This window comes from Macrotis lagotis, chromosome 1, assembly GCF_037893015.1.
Source record: "Macrotis lagotis isolate mMagLag1 chromosome 1, bilby.v1.9.chrom.fasta, whole genome shotgun sequence".
Lineage (NCBI taxonomy): Eukaryota > Metazoa > Chordata > Mammalia > Peramelemorphia > Peramelidae > Macrotis > Macrotis lagotis.
Window position 1 is genome coordinate 452,766,153 of NC_133658.1, and position 17,893 is coordinate 452,784,045.

Below are 17,893 nucleotides of genomic sequence, written 5' to 3' on the forward strand. Positions count from 1 at the left end.
GAGCGAATAAATAAAAATAAAGTGTTTGAACTAGAAAATAAAATTCAGAGAAGATGGGAAGAGGAGGAAAAATGAGGAGAATAAAACAAAGAAAAGTTTTGGGGAAAAGGATATTACAAAAATAGATTACTTAAAAAGAGAAGTTGAAGGAATGATTTTGAACCATTCCCTTAATTGAATGATAAAAGAAAATGGTTGAAAGAATGAGAATAGGTCAATCAAATAAAAAGGACAAGAGACATGTAAAATTTATATAAATATAAAAAAATTAGCTAGGTCAGACAAATGGGATTGAAGGAGACAATTCAAATCTTTGGGAATAGGATAGCATCAGAGGTTTTTTTTTTTTGTGCTTTTATCTGGCTTGTGATTTCCTTGTTTCAGACAACTTCCAATGAGGACACTCTCTACCAAAGCACATTAGCATCTGCTACCAAGGCACTTTAACATGTGCTCTGCAGTTTTTATTCTCATAGAGTTGCCTGAGATACTGAGAAGTTACAGATGAATTGTATAGCATAACAAAGCTACCATGTGTCAATTGATGCTTTGAATTCTAGGCATGTCAGATTCTGAAGCCAACTCTCTATCCCCTTAATCACAGATCTATGAAAGTGATATAAATAAAACTAATTACAAGGGCAAAATATTGACTAAAAAAAGAAAGAATAGAATTCAATAAATAAGAAATAAATGAAAGAAAATACAAACCTAACGAATTATCACTTTTAGTATGAGAGATTAAATAATTCAATGAAATGAGAATGGCTGAATGGAAAAAAAAACCAAACAAACTAGAAGGCTCATTTTAAAAGAAACACTGCTAAAAATTAAGACACATGTAGAGTGAAAATAAGAGGTTAAAACAAAATTTATTGTGCATCAAGTGATTGCCAAAAAGTAAGAGTTGCAATCATGTTATCAATTAAGAATTCTCAATTTTAATAGAGATAAACTACATAATGCCTAAAGGAAAAAAGTTAATGATCCAATATTGATACCACACATTTATGAACCTAATGATATAGCAGCTAAATTCAATTTAATTGAATTGAAAAAAATATAGATGATACTAGGGAATTTGTAGAGCACTTTAATATTTTTATTTCAGAACTAAAAAATCAGATGGGAATAAACAGAAAGATGAATAGAGCACTGAACAAACATGTGTAGGTAGGAAATTGTGCTGGGGTCTAGAGTAAGATAATTGTCCAAGAATTAGGGCAAAGAATATATGTACATATATATCTAGAGTGCACATATGCCCAATTTTTAGTGATATTCCATCCCAGTTGCTTGATTTAAGTTTTGGTATATGTTTATTTGAATTATCTATGTACATGTCTTTTTGGACTCTTCTCCTTCCCTCAACTCCTGTTTAATGGAAAATCTTTGAGAATACTAAATCCTTAATAAAAACCTCTTGAATAGGATTGAATTGTAAGATAAGATGTGGGCAAATGACCTAAGAAAATCAACAATCTAAGGAATTTATTATCTCTTGTTCAGTAAATTGTTTTTTTTTAATTTTTTAATTTTTAGATTTTCCAAGGCAACGGGGCTAAGTGGCTTGCCCAAGGCCACACGGCTAGGTAATTAGTGTCTGAGGTCGGATTTGAACCCAGGTACTCCTGACTCCAAGTCCGGTGCTCTATTCACTGCGCCACCTAGCCGCCCCTATTGTTCAGTAAATTGTTAAAGAAATATGATCCAGGTTTGCCATGTTTTCATTTAGGGCAACTGGAAGGAAAGATCTGGGAAGCAAAATCTGGGTAAGGAACACCTTGATAATAAAGAAAATGATAAAAGGAAAAGGAGTACCAAGAGGGAAGATTAAGTCAAATTTACTCTATGCTTTTCTTTGGGATGATTTTAGTTTCTGTTTAGCAATGGTAGAAATTTCAGTGGATCTAGACATCAAACCACTTAAACCACTTGAGGTCAAGACTCATCTCTGTCCCACTCTACTTTGAACTTAGGTAAATTAATGTCTTTGGGAGTCATTTTCTTCAAACATAAAATAAGAGAGTTGAACTGGATGAGATAATTCTACATTCATTTTCAGATCTAAATTCTATTAATATGTCTTTTAATGGCAGTGACTATGTCTTACTCTAATTTGTATTCTTCACAACACCTAGACCATTGTCTACAGAACAAGTTCTTAATAATTATAAAGTAGTGTTGACTAACTTTCAGTGTAATCCTTGGAAAGTCATTTTCTCCATCTCCAGTCCCCAGCCTTAGTTTCACTATTTATCAAATGAGGAGGTAGATTGAATGATTTCTAAGTTCACTTTCTGTTATACTAAGGCTCCATGATAATTGTCATATAGCAGAGTGGTTGTGATTTTTTTCTAGGGCATATTGGCTGACCCTGAATGGGTTGAGGAGCACTGTGTTGGGTGCAAGCTTCTCTGCCAACCTGGCAATTAGACTGGGAGTATTACCAGGGAAATTCCATCTGTCAGCTCAATAGTGAGTGAGCACATATGACTCCACTGCCCGTAGGGATATAAATCTCTTCAGCTCTCAGCATACAGTTCACAGCATGTAACCATTCACTGGAAACCTAGTTTTATTATTCCCTCAGACCTACAGATTCATAAACCTGATAAGTCAGTGCAACAATGAACAGAATTAGAATGAGCTTTGTGTAAATAATTAGAAGAACTTATTTCTTTCCTCTCTATTTTCTGCCCTTCCATCATGGTTTGCTCAGGAATGTTGGAATTCTATATCTACCTCATTCTTAAGAAGGACTTGAAACTTTAAGGAAATTACTTTGCCTAGACAGTGTAATGTATTTAGGAACCGTTATGTGTATTGTGTATGTGTATGTGTGTCTGCATATATATATATATATATACATATATATATAGTGTTTACTATATGTGATATATGTGTATAGTATGTATGTACATATATGTATGTTTTAATTAAGAAATATTGATAGTTCTTATATCTCAAAGTGGTTTGTCCCAAACTTTTGGACCTTGGGCTTGGTCCTTAAGGATATGAATACATTCAGAAATTATGAGAATGTCTGTATAGTGACCCAGAAATAACTCTGAATTGGGAATTAGATGAAAATTACAGACATGGCTCTGAAAGTAACAGGCTATGTGACTTTGAGTCTGCTCTTTTTGGGTCTCAGTTTCTTCATTTATAAATTGAGAGGTTTTATAAAGATGATCTCTAAGGGCCTATTCAAGTGGTAGTCTATGCTTCAATGATTTATCAAAAGGTATAAGGAAATCAGAAGCATTCCCTTAGTTCATTCCCTTGATGTTGGTCAAGACTGCATTGAAACCATTCCTAATAGAGTGCTTCCTCTCTTTTCCTAGGAAGAGAATCTCTAAAGTTCCCTTTGTAATCATATCTTCAGTTAACAATATTATGTCAGTGTTCTGTTTTGTTTTAGAAGTATGAATCATTTAACCATTGAAAGTGATACACAAGATAGTTCCTTACTGATTTCTACAGGAACTGCTCCTGGGGTCCTAGAACATATGGACAGAACTGAGTGATGGTGTCAGGTTCTCTATTTGCCCAGGCTACCCTGGCAGACTATGGGAAGAAAACAGGAGAAGTTAGTAGCATTCTCAGGATTTTAGGAGTTGCAAAATTAAATACAAAGTGTGAAATACTGAAATTAATGAAAGATACAACTATATAGAATTTAGCCACAAGTGGGGTTATCTCCAGCTCCCAGCATCTCCTCCTCTCATTTCTCTTCTCTGTGTTCAGGATGCCAGCCCAATTTCACAGCTTCTTATTAAAGGACTTCTCTCCAAATGCCCTTCATTATTCAGATTTCTTATCCTATTTTTTTATTAATCTTATCATTTTTTCTTGGAAAGTAGTACAGCTCAACCCTTGACAATATAGTTAACCAGGATGGCCTTCTGCAGTATTGCTACAAGCAGGAAGAAAAGATGCTGGTAGCTCTGAATTGAAATGAAAATAAATTTATTCTCCCATCCTTCCCACTTCTTTGCAGGCCCTGATGTCACTTTTTTCTTTTCCACAAATAAAATGAGCTAAGGTGATTAAATTAATGCTGACAATTTGATTTTTTACTGTTTTGCTGTACTGTGAAGTTCATTTACTAAAAAAATAATTCACATGCATATTTGAAATATCCAGGCTCTGGTAATTAATTTTTAGCTACATTGATTCCTCTATGCAAATATTTTAGTAATTATATGAAGAGTTAAATATCTGAGAAGCTGCTTATTTTGGATAGTAATGTAATTTTCAGAAATTCTTCTTTCAAGAAATAGAGACTGGATAAACTAGAATACTTACATAAGAAAAGCTCATGTAAGTTTTTAGGGTATACAGAGCTCTTCTGATAGTATCACAAATCTAGAGTTGCTAGGAGTTTCAAAGGTCATATATTCCACTCCCCTTTATAGATGAGAAAATTGAGTCCCAGGGAGGTTGTGATTTGCCCAGTGTCACACAGGTAGAGCTTGGATTCAAATTCAGGTACTGCTCCCATTTTCTTTACTTCTATCCCACGAGTTTGGAGTAATAAGGCAAGACAGATTCCTAGGTTTTCATGATCAAGCAATCTGTAATTAGTTGAAATAAATATTTTTAGTTTTGTTAAGTCTTGCCTTTTAAATCACATTAAGGGAGAACTGAAAAGGAAGCTAGAGGCCCCAGTAACCCAGGTTTTTATTAAGCTCTGTCCTAGAAAAACTTCCAGTGCCTGTGATGATATGACCTAATTTAGGGCAAGAACCCTGGAGGCAACATACCAAATTGGATTTTCAGTGCTCTTCCCATTGCAATCAAGACTCTGTAGCAATATGAATTTGGGTATGACACAAGGTAACTATTTGTGCTACCATTTCTGCAACACTAGAGGCCTATTACGAATGAATATGAATGAGTGCAAACTTCTATTGTAAAACATAGACCTAGGGGCAGCTTCTATGTGCAGTGGATAGAACATTGACCCTACAAGTGTGACCTCAGACACTTAATAATTACCTAGCTGTGTGACCCTGGGCAAGTCACTTCATTGCCTTGCAGAAGCCAAAAGGAAAAAAAAAGAAAAACATCTGCTTTCTCTGAACCTATGTGAATATTTAGCCAGTGTAGGTTTTTATGACCAGGTATGCTGGAAATAGGATTCAGAGATTTGTCCTTTTGCAGAAAGCCCAGGAGGTCCAAAGTGCGACAAATTGTGACGTGAAGCTGAGAGCATCAGAAAGAGTAATCAGTGAACAAATATTTCTTCATTGACTATGACTGTGACAATCACTGTGCAGGATGCTAGAGATAACAAAGAATGAAATAATCCCTACTCACAAAGGGAGGAGAGATAGAGGATGATAACCTATGAGGATAATAAGGTGTAGTTAATGTTTTTTATATGGAGTAGATTTGAACATGTTTGAAAATAGAAGTGAAGCAGTAGTTAGGGATAAGTTAGAGAAGTAAGAGATACAGAAAAAGGATGGAAGACAAAGAAAGGAGGGAAAGGCAGAGAGAAGGAAGACAGAAAGGAGAGAAAGAAAAGAAGAAAGGAGAGAGAGGAAGTAAGGAAGAAAGGAAAGAGAAGGGAGGGACTGATGATACAATCTGTTAGAGAATATAGGAGGGGATAGGAATCAAATATATAAGTAGAAGAATTGGCCTTGACAAAAAGAAGGGTAGCTTCTTTGTTGGAGTCTGAGGGAAAGAAGATAGTTGGAGATATTGTCAAGGGTTTTGAGATGAAGATAATGGTAGAATAGAGAGCTCAAAATGAATGAAATCGTGTGTGTGTGTGTGTGTGTGTGTGTGTGTGTGTGTGTGTGTCTATAGCCTTTTTGAGTTGAATTTGCCATCATTGGACCAAAAGTGGAGGGGGGGTGTTCTTCTGTTTGAAGATGAATGTGCGTTCAATGCAACCTGAAGCTGAGATGCAACAAAGTTTGGATCAATTCTCTTTTGCTTGTGCTAATTTTCATCTAACAATTTACACCAAGAAAACACAGTTGCTCTGTCTCCAGCACCACTCATCTGTATGTGGAAACACTATTTATAGCAACTGTAAAAGTTTTGAGTACTGTGGACAAGTTCACTTGCCTTAGTAGTGTCCTTTCCAGGGTGGTACACATTGACAATGAGGTTGACACACACATTGCCAGAGCTAGCTCAGTATTTGGGAAGCTCTGAAAAAAAATGGGAGAAAAGAGGTATTAGATTGACTACTAAATTGAAGGGCTACAGAGGTGATATGCTGACCTCATTGCTATATGTCTGCAAAACTTGGACAGTCTACTAGCACCATGTCTGGAAATTGAATCTCTTCCATTTAAATTGTCTTAGGAAGATTCTGAAGATCAACTGACAGGAGAAGATAGTAGACATGGAGGTCTTTTCTAGAGCTAAACCATCATTACAGAGAGTGCAATTATGATGGACTGGACATGTTAGAATGCTAGATGTAAGCTTTCCAAAAAGACTATTTTATGGAGAACTCACACAGGGCAAGTGCTCATAAGGGGTTCAGAAGAAGCAATAATGTGATACCCTGAAGGTCTTATTGAAGAACTTTAGAATTGATTGTACAGCATAGGAGACACTGGCACAGAACTACTCAGCATGGCGTGCTCTCATCAGTAAGGGGGCTGCACTCTATGAGAAGGGCAGAGAAGCAGCTCAAAGGAAATGACATCCATAAGTTTAGAATACCCATCCTAGGTGTTCACATGGACACATTTGTGCTCTATCTGTGGTAGAGCATTCTGAACTCATGTTGATCTGATCAGCCACTGTAATTTGTCTCAAAGATAGTGATGTCATTTTGATAATGATAGTGAAGGAACACCACAACCACAAGCAATCATGTGTGTATATGTTAAGTAAAAGACAAAAATCCTCATTCCAGTGAAAGGGAATACTTCAATAAGGAAGAAAAGATTGGGAGTAGTTTTTGTAGTTTTTATAGAGAGTAATTAGGGAATTAAATGAGGAGAAATAAAAGAACTGCTTTAAGGCAGTCTAAGTCCAGTAGTGTTTAGATAAGATAACTTTGTAAACTATGCAGTAAAGTATGGTTATCGTATTTCCTCTAGTTTTGTTCAACAGCTCCTGAGTAGGAGGGAAAGAGACAGATGGTGAAAATAATACAGATTTTGGCAAGAGAAGACCAGTAATTGGATAGGGGATTCAAAGGGTAGGGGATAGTATAAAATTGAAACAGCTAAATATTAGGTTGAATTTGGAGAGGGAACAAAGTCTGAGCAAAGACAACAGCCTGAGGAAGTTCAGAAATAGGAACTGGAGGTCTTAATGAAATCAAAGAAATGCTGTAGGAAGACTAAAGCATAGGGAAAGGCAGAAAAATGGAAGGTTATGGTCAGTGGAATGTCAGATTTTCTAATTAGAAAAGTAGAACATTTGTGGGTAATGTCAAGAGTAATAATGTTGGCAACAGTTATATGTGAGTGAAGTAGAGTGAAGTTTTTGCAGGTAAGGAAGTTGAGGAAATGGGAGTTTAAGTTGAGGGAGCATGAAGTTAGTAATAAATAAGGAAAGGAGTTGAAGGGTCATGAAAGATGGTGTACCAAGTGCTTGAGAAAAGAGAGAACAAGGGGATGGGATATTACAGCTATCATAATTTTGATTGACTGTATTGCCTTATTGTTACTGAACAAGAGTCTAAGGGTTTGTTGTTGGGAATCTTGAAGTTAATTTATCCTCCAGGGCTACCCTAGGCATTCTTTAAGACCAGAGTGTGTTTGCAAAATGGCAACCAGTGTATAAATTGTTCCTTTTCCTCATCCCATCTCAAAAGAACAAAAAAGAATGAACAAATCTGAGCCTATATAGTTTTCTCTTTTTCTTTTCCATTGTCATTAAACACACGTTACACTGTGTTATTTAATCTGGGGCAGTATGACTTTCTTTCACCCCACTATACTTCTTTTCTGATAGAAAAATCTACTTTGAAATCCTTGTAGCATGAAGAATCCGACCTCATTTTTCAGTTCATTTTGCCTGGCTTCCTAGATGTTCTTGCTTTTCTTGCTATCAAGCTATCCTGCCCAGGGGATGGGATGAGACAAATTTTATTTGTGCTTCATTATTTTATATTTGATAAAAAATCATTCAACTCAACAAACTTTGTTTTAAACTCATTCTAAGCTCAGAAACAACTTCTCACTGAACAATTTTAAGAATAAGAAATGTTCATACTTTGGAATCATTCTTTTGTTTCAAATGTATCTGCCTTTGGAGTCAACTCTGAGTATTTTTTGAATTTTTAAAAATGACTGTGGAAGTAAAATGAAGTTTGTAATTCTACATGTATATAGCTGCAAATTTCTTCAAAATTTCCAATCTTTATTATTCCAGACCAATGTGTGCTGCCTAATTCCTTGGACCTACAGGTGTGAAAAATCCAGTGTTCTGTGCAATTCCCATAAATCCCAACAATTGCTACCTTATTCAGTAACCATGACTAAGGATCACTAGAGCATAGTCCTTTAAACTTTTCAGTAATTGCCATCTTATGTGATAGTAGTGGTTTATCAAATCAATAAATATGACATCTGGGGCAGGAAGGAAAAAGTGACTGCAGTACTAGTAATAATTTGTAATTGTTACTCTGAATGAATGAGTTAATGATCATAGAAAACTTGGAAAGATGCAGAAAATAATGAAGAGCAAAGTGAGCTGAATCAGGAGAGCATTGTATATGAAGATAGCAATATTGTTTTTTTCAATTAATTTATTTATTCTTATTTTGTACAAATAATGTTTTTCTATATTAATAAAATATTCTTGTTTAAGAGTAAACATAATGCCCCCTCCCCCAAAAAAATATAGACCCACATGAGCGATAAAGTAAAGGGGAGAGAAAAAAATAAAAATAAAAATAATAATAATAATAATAATGATAATGATAATGATAATAATAATTGTACATATGGCCAGGTGGCGCAGTGGATGGAGCACCAGCCCTGGAGCCAAGAGCACCTGAGCCCAAATCCGGCCCAATGAACCCAACAATCACCCAGCTGTGTGAAGCCATGCAAGCTACCTCAACCTCATTGCCCTGCAAAAACCAAAAAAAAAAAAAAAAGGAAAAAAAGACCCAAAATAAAATAGTAATAATAGTAGGGGTGGCTGGGTGGCGGACAGAGCATTGGCCCTAGAGTCAGGAGCACCCGGGTCCAAATCTGGCCTCAGACATCCAACAATCACCCAGCTATATGGCCCCAGGCAGTCTACCAAGCCCATTTGCCCTGCAACACCCCCCCCCCCCATAATAATAAAAAAATGTGCTTCAGTCTATGTTCCAACACCACTAGCTCTGTCATGGGTGGATCACATTCTTTATGATAAGTCTATTACAAAAGTTACTTCCATATTTTTTCACCGTTGCCATTGCTGATCGCAACTCCCTCCATTCGTACTTCTCCACTACCATGTACTATATTTTCTCTTTCCTTTCATTCTGTCTCTGCTATAGGGTAGCTGAGGGGCACAGCAGACAGATCCCTGGCCCTGGGGCCAAGGGGCCCCTGAGCCCACATACCACCCATAGGCCTAGTATCCACTTCCAGCCCCTTACAAGCAGTAAAAAAAGAAAATGTGATATGTCCGACCACTCTAACCCCATGGTCCATCCTCTCTTCCATCACTCACATCCCCCACCTTCCCCCTGTCCCCCTTCTCTCCTTCTTACTCCAGATGTCTATACCCCATTGAGTATATATATATATATATATATATATATATATATATATATACTGTTTCCTCTCCTAGCCAGCTCTGATGAGAGCGAAGATTCCTTCATTCCCCCTTGCCTTCCCTCCTTCCATATCATTGCAATAGCTCATTGTAATAAAGAAAAATCTTATTATATGAAATATCTTAGCCTATTCCTTCTCTCCTTTTTCTTTCTTCCATTACATTTCCTTTTTTATCTATTGACTCCATTTTTGTACCACATTATATCTTCAAATTCAGCTTTCTCCTGTGCTTCATCTATAAAAGCTCCTTCTACCTGCTATATTAAATGAGAAGGTTCATATGAGTATTATCAGTATCATTTTTCTATACAGGAATACATATAATTTATCATGATTAAGTCCCTCATATTTTCCCCTTCTCCTCCACTCTCTATGATTCACCTGAGTCCTGTATTTGAAGATCAAACATTCTGTTCAGCTCTGGCCATTCCAACAGGAATATTTGAAATTCCCCTGGTTCATTGAAAGTCCATCTTTTTTCCCTGGAAGAGTACATTCAGTTTTTCTGGGTAGTTGATTCTCAGTTGCATTCTAAGCTCTTTTGCCTTCCAGAATATCATATTCCAAGCCCTACGAGCTTTTAATGTATGTGCTTCTAAGTCCTGTGTGATCCTGACTGCAGCTCCACAATATTTGAATTGTATACTTCTGGCTGCTTGTAATATTTTCTCTTTGACTTGGGAGTTCTGGAACTTGGCTATAATATTCCTGGGGGTTGTTTTTTTTTGTATCTTTTTCTCAGGGAGATCAGTGGATTCTCTCCATTTCTATTTTGCCCTCTGCTTCTAGGATATCAGGGCAATTTTCCTGTAGTAATTATTTGAAAATGATGACAAGGCTCTTTTCCTGTTCATGACTTTCAGGTATTCCAATAATTTCTAAATTATCTTTCCTAAATCTGTTTTCCATATCAGTTGTTTTTTTCAATGATATGTTTCACATTTTATTCAATTTTTTTATTTTTTTTTTGGTTTTGAAGTTATAACTCCTGATTTCTCGCAAAATCTGCAACCTCTCTCAGTTCCATTCCTTGTCTGAAGGATTTGTTTTCCTCAGAGAGCTTTCTTATCTCTTTTTCCATCTGGCCAATTTTCCTTTTTAAAGTATTCTTCTCCTTAATAACTTTTTGAACTGTTTTATCCATTTGACCTATGCTAGTTTTTAGCATGCTATTTTATTCAGCATTTTTTTGGATCTCCTTGACTAAGCTGCTGACTTCATTTTCATGTTTTTCCTTCATGTCTCTCATTTCTTTTCCCAATTTTTCCTCTATCTCCCTCACTTGATTTTCAAAGTCTTTTTTTGAGCCTAAGCCTAATTTCTGTTTTTCTTGGAGTCTTTAGATGCAGGAGCTTGTACTTCCTCATCTTCAGATTGAGTATTTTGATCCTTTTTGGAATCACAGGCCAAGTATTTCTCAATGGCATTCCTATTTTTTCTCTGCTTACTCATTTCCCAAGTCTGTGCCTGGTTTGGGGGTGCTTCCTGAGCTTTTGCGTATTATTGGGGCACCTCCCCACAAGGATCTCCATGTGTGAGGCTCTGTCTTCCCTCCTGGTCTGTAAATGACCATAAGCGCACCCTCCCCCCTGCCATGGGGCTGAGGTGGGGCAGCACTGCTGTTCTATGGGGAGCCCCAGACTATGATCAGGATCTGAATGTGGTCAGGACCCCAGAGTCCTGTTCCAAGGACAGAAGACTGAGCTCTGTAGTCTCTCTTCACTGCCCTCCCTAGGCTCAGCAAGCTCATGTCCTGGGGACTCCTGTTTACTGGCTCTGCCTGCTTCTGGTTCCTGGATCTGGGCTGCCCTGGCCATGTTGCTTGCTGTGTGCCCTGATGGCTGGGCTTCATGTGCTTGCTCTGGCAAAGTTCCCCGGCTGATCCCTGAAGTTGTGCCTAGTACTCCCTGGGGTGTAGATCAGGAAAATCTCCCTCTGCTGTGAGCCACGGCTCCCAGTGCCCTGAGGTTGTCTCCAGGAGGCTGAAGTTCCTTCTCTCTAGTGGGCCACCCCTCTGATGTACCGCCCCTCCAACCCCGGGGAGCAGAGCCTTTCTGCTCTTTTCCAGGTTACCTTGAGTAGGAGAACTGCCTCACTGGGTCCCTCTGTGGGTTCTGTCTCATGAAACTTTAGTTAGAGTCCTTAGCTTATAAGTTTTAAGAGAGAGTGCCTAAATGACGATCCTCTCTTGTCGCCATCTTGGCCCCACCCAGCAATATTGTTTTAAGAATGACTTTGAGTACATAAGTTATTTTGACTATTATAAGTAACCAACTTAACTATAAAGGACAGATGAAGAAAAATGCTATCTGTATCTAGAGAAAGAATTGATAATTAGAAGTATGTATAGAATAATTTTACATATATGTGTGTTTAGATACAAACACATATACTTACATAGATACATATATATACATATATATGTATATATATATATATATATATATATATATATATAACTATAACTATTTGTGTTTAAAGATGGTCATCTCTGGGTTAGGAGAGAAAAAAGAAAAAACGGAATTTATATGACAATTTTATAATATATTTAAAAGGAATAGCAAGATACACATAGTAGATTTGCAGTTTCCTGTGCAATCACCTTTTTTATATATTACAGTAAGTCATGGAAATGCTTGTTTTATTCCATAAATTGAAAACAAAATCAATTAAGAAAAATCCTAAACTCTGATATTTGTAGCAAATTTTGCCTTTGTATTAGAAGTCTTTTCCATATGGTAAACCTAGGAATACTAGTATTTGGAAAATCATGATGTTAAGTAGGGGAAGTACCTTTGAGAGATTGCAGTATGTATGGATGTTTTGAAACTCATTCTTTTCAGATAGCCACAAGGTGAAAAAGAGATGATACTTTCAACTCTGGCTTCTTTTGCCTCATTTCCTTTTGATTTATGGATAAGAAACCATGCCAACCTTGGGAATTTCAAACAAGTTAGGACAGTGAACCATAAGAAAAAAAGAAGTTCAAGTCAATTGACTTTTGGAGTAATCTACAGAACCCTATCCTACCAATAGCCAGTTAGGCATGAACTTGGTGGGAACAATCCTGTAAGCTGCTAACCTAATTCAACAGAGACTGAGATATGAAGGGACACAGAGAGAGGATAGTGGTGATGGCAGAATATTCTTATTTTGGTTCATGCTTTGAAGTGAATTTCTTCTATAAACTATCTGATGTTAAGTAGATTTAGGGTACTATTCATAATCCTTTAACAATGGGATGAATATAGCCAGTAGGGTCTTAAATATCTTAGTACTCTGAGAGAGAGATGAACCAGGCCATATTTAGACAAGTGAGACAGAGTGCACTTATTTACCTTCTTTGAAAAATAAGTGAGGAAGCAGGTTAGAAAGAAATCTGTGTTAGCAAAGCTGTGAGTCCTATGGTTAAGAATTTAAAATGTCAGTTTACTCTTAGAAGGTTGTTAATAATTCAACGTAGTTTTGTTTTTATTCACTAATTGTTTCCTAACTCTGAGTGTGGTCCACAAATGACTAAGGAGCATAAGGGGAAACTCAGTTTTTGAAAAACCAGAAAGGTCATTTAAGAAAACAATTCCTATTTGGCACCTACTCATTGGTCTCAGAGCCTCTTGCCTATGGTAAAAGGATAAAAACAAAATGGAATCTCATCTAAGGCTGCTAGGTGGCACAATGGATAGAATATTGGCCCTTGAGTCAGGAGGACCTGAGTTCAAATGTGGCCTTAGACACTTGATACTCTCTAAATATGTGACCTTAGGTAAGTCATATAATTGCATTACCTTGCTCCCCCTTCCTCCCCAAATGGAATCTCATCCTGAAAGGGCCTTAGGGGATATTTTTGCCTTAAAACAAGAATTACATGGATGGAGGGAGCCTTCTGAAGATACAGATTTATCTCAATGGTATGAGGAAGGCTATCTTGTCAGTGAAGGAACACAACAATCCTGGAAGTGATGGAGGAATGTAAAACCCTTTTACTGTAGCATTTACATTTTGGAAGGCAAATTTCTGACAGAAGAGCCCCAGTTAGACCTCAGAGGTGGATGTGAGATCTCTGAGGTTGTATCAGTTTTCCTATTTATCTTGCAGCAAAAGCTGCTTCAAAAGGCTTTGGGTCACTAAGGGTTTCTATCAGAGATGACTTCAACTGATCCCCTTAGACCAAAGATCCTCCTGAAGAAATGTACCTTAGTTCCACTTTAAATTCAACAGCTTGCTATTACTGCATGTATCAAAGGTTCATGACAAATTTAGAGTCACCATATAAATGCAGGAGTGTTTGAATTCTGTCATCTCAGGAATGAAATCACCTCCGATCTCTTTTAAAATATTGGAAGAATTCTTTTGATTGTTATAAACAGGAAAAGGAAGGAAATTGTGCTATTTCTTATGTTCAGGATGTTGATTTGTTGACCCAGAAGTTTGAGAGAGAGCAGGACTAATGGGAAAGAGACAAATCCCCTCTTTCTCAAACTGTCTTCCTTGTTTTTCCTATAACAAAATATTCTAATTCTTTCCTTCATGCATTTTATTTTTTAAAATTTTATTTATTTAAGGCAATAGGGTAAAGTGACTTCCCCAAGGTCACATAGCTAGGCAATTATTAAGTATCTGAGGTCAAATTTGAACTCAGGTCCTCCTAACTCCAGGGCCTCTATCCAATGTGCCACTTAGCTTCTCCTCTTCATGCATTTTCACTGACTGTCCATAACCCTGAAGTCTCATTCTCTTTATCTATGCTTTCTTGATTCTCTGACTTCCTCCAAGTCTCACTTAAAATCTCCCTTGGTGTTAGCATCTTCCTTCTGAGATTCTCTTCCATATATCCTGTGTTGATCTTCTTTGTTTATAGTTGTTTACATGTCTCCTGGGTTTGATTGTGAACTCCTTGAGATTTTTTCCTTTTCCCTGGCTTTTTTTTTGTATTTGTGTATTCCCAGTGATTAGAACAGTCAATGTGTGAGGAGGCACATAGGAAATGCTTAATTAAAACTTCTTGACTAGTTGTCTTTGATCTGTTTTTCCTTCTTTATAAAGTGATTGAATTAAAGAAAAACCTTTCCTTCCTCAGCTCTCACAAAGTAATTTGGTCCTTAAAAAAAAAACCAAAACCTTTACTTTACATTAAAAGTTATCGTTTTTTTGTGGCTTATTGGGTATTAGACTGTAAGCCCTATAAGGATAGGGTACTGTATTTTATTCAAACTTTGAATTAGGAAAATAGGGCCAAGTTGAGATAAAAGAAAAAAAGCTCTTTCATTGGATTTTAATGCCATAGTGAAATCACCTAAACTAAGTAGAATCATTTATCCTGGATTAAATCGGGGAACAAAGGTTTTATTCTTAATTCTATCACTAACCTACTGTGCAAATTTGAGGAGTTACACCTTGCCCCTTTCCCCATTTATAAAATTAGGAGTCTGAACTAGATTTATTATACCCCTTGTGGTTCCAAAAACTGAGACATGAAATTTTTAAAAATTAGAGCAAATAAGAAAAGCTGAGCATCTCCAAGGTTTTAAAAAGAAATTTTAATCAAGTGAATAAGGAAAGTTAAGTTTTGACAGATTTCAAAGATTTCATTTAAAAATCTGCATCTAAGATGAGGTTTAAAATTCCCACAGTACATAGGATTCACCATTCTGATTTTAAAATAGAAATTGTGTGATAGATATATAATTCCCTTTGGTTTTAGTTTTCATTCTAATACCCACTGCTTTACAAAAAAAAAGTACTAACACATGACTGGTTTTATTTACCACCAGTAGATCCTATAGTTTATTTGTGCAGAAATAGAAATTGAATTTCCCTTAAGGTCCTAACACTGTTTTCATTTTCTCTCCAATAGCTCTAGACCCTTCCAAAGATCCCTGCTTGAACGTGAAGTGCAGTCCCCATAAAGTTTGTGTAACACATGACTACCAGATGGCTGTGTGTGTGAGCCGGAAGCAGCTGATGCAGAGGTAAGAAGTCCAGGTTTGGCTGGCAGGCCATAGGAAAGAGATATTTTTCAGACTTGGGAAGTGTAATATCCACTTTACAAAAAGGCTTGAAAGAGATATTCTTCAGACTTGGGAAGTGTAACATCCACCTTACAAAAGGGCTTTTGAAAGTGTTGATCTGCTGTTTTTTCTTACTTGACATGACTTTGGTTGACATTATATTGTGGATGAAAATTTGGAATAATGATCAGATCTGAAATTCACATAGTGTTTCAAAATTCACAAAATATGTACTTATATATTATCTTATTTGTTCCTCATAATTATGTGAATCAAGTAATACCAGTATGACTATGTACATTTTACAGATGAGAGGGAAACTGAGCATTAGAGAGGTTAAATGATTTTCTCAGAGATAAGAAAACCTAATACCAAAGTATTATATGCTTAGTTACTACAGCAATGTAATATATTCAATATGGAAATGCAAGAAAATTCTAGTTAAATAGAATTGTCAGTATTATATTGGACTATTCAAGTTAAAGGATATATCCCTCCTATTGGTTAACATTTGGTAATAAAAATACTTCTTTCACAGTAACTCTTGTTTGTAAATGAGTTTGAGTGTTTGCTAGTAAGTATCTCTTGTGCCTGCAAAACATATCAACAATTTTATTTAAAAGATAAATATCTGGGGGTGGAGGGTGGGCGCAGAGCCAATATGCAATTTCCAGAAGCTCTTTTCCAAAATATTCCAAATACTTTAAAATTATGACTCAAATCAAATTTTTGTGAGCCAGTGAAATTTCCCAGCCCATGGTAACTTAGAAGACCTGTGGGAAGGCTCTCTTCCACCAGGGTTAGAAGGAGTGGTGGTGCAGCACCTGGGTCCCTAGGGGTGCCTGGGCTCCTGGAAGTGGAAGCAGTTTCCAAACCTCTGACCCAGGGATCACCAAGCACAACTTGGAAGATAAGCAGGAAAATTCTGCCAGAATGAGAATAGAGCCCAGGCCAGCACAGCCTCTGTCCCATGGAAGCAGGCCTGAGAAGCCTCCCAACAACTGCTTCTAGAGCACTCAGTCATGGAAGGTAAAGGGGTTGGGAGAGTCTATTGAGGTCTGTTCCCTATCCCTGGAACAGGACTCTTGTACTTCATCCAAATTCAGATGCTGCTTGCAGCCTGGGGTCTCCTATTGCTATAGCAGAACAGGTACCCTCCTCATAGCTCCAGGACAGAAGGAAGCCCTTGTGGTCATCCACAGACCAGGGTATAGGCAAGGAGAGCAGTCAGAGACTCTCATTAGACACTGAAGGAACTGAGGTCCTTGTGGGCGTGTCCCAATAATACTCCAAAGCTTGGGAAGCACCTCAAAACAAGTGTAAGGGGGCAGTGAATAGAGTACCAGCCCTGGAGTTAGGAGGTCCTGAGTTCAAATCAAGGCTCAGACACATAATAATTACCTTGTTGTATGACCTCAGGCAAATCACTTAACCCCACTGCCTTGCAAAAACTAAAAACAAACAAACAAACAAACAAAAAAAAACAAAAACAAGTGTAAGGTTTGGGAAATGAGTAAAACAGGGTAAAAAAGAACCTGACTATAGATAATTACTTTGGTCCCATAGAAGATCAAAATACACACTCAGAAGATGACAAAGTCCAAGTTTCTATATCCAAAGCCTCCAAGAAAAATAGAAATTGGTCTCAGGCTATGAATAAGCTTAAAAAAGATTTTGAAAAATCAAAGGATGGGACAGTTAGGTAGCATGGTGGATTGAGCATTGACCCTGGAATCAGGAGGACCTGAGTTCAAATCTGAACTCAGACACTTAATACCTAGCTGCATGACCTTGGGCAAGTGACTTAACCCCATTGCCTTGCAAAAACCAAAAAGAAAAAGAAAATCAAGTGAGGGAGGTAGAAGAAAAATTGGGAAGAGAAATGAGAGAGAGGCAGGAAAATCATCTAAACCAAGTCAGCAGCTTTGTTGAGGAGATACAAAATAACATGTTAAAAACCAGTTTGGTCAAATGGAAAAAATAGTCTTAAAGGGGACTGAAGAGAAAAATGCCTTAAAAAATAGAATAGGCCAGGTGGAAAGGGAGATAAAAAAGTTCTCTGAAGAAAACAACTCTTTCAAATACAAAATGGAGCTAAGGAAAACTAATGACTTTGTGAGG

General features: G+C 37.0%; 1 protein-coding gene across 4 annotated transcripts in view; it reads left to right on the forward strand.

The window, feature by feature from the left end:
- SPOCK1 (SPARC (osteonectin), cwcv and kazal like domains proteoglycan 1) overlaps nt 1-17,893 on the forward strand; it is a 1,031,033-nt gene that overhangs the window by 642,966 nt on the left and 370,174 nt on the right. For all 4 annotated transcript variants that reach the window (XM_074213490.1, XM_074213491.1, XM_074213492.1 and 1 more), the window contains one exon: nt 15,619-15,733. In XM_074213490.1, coding sequence (XP_074069591.1) covers nt 15,619-15,733 — 115 coding nt within the window. The remainder of the gene's footprint in view (nt 1-15,618; nt 15,734-17,893) is intronic.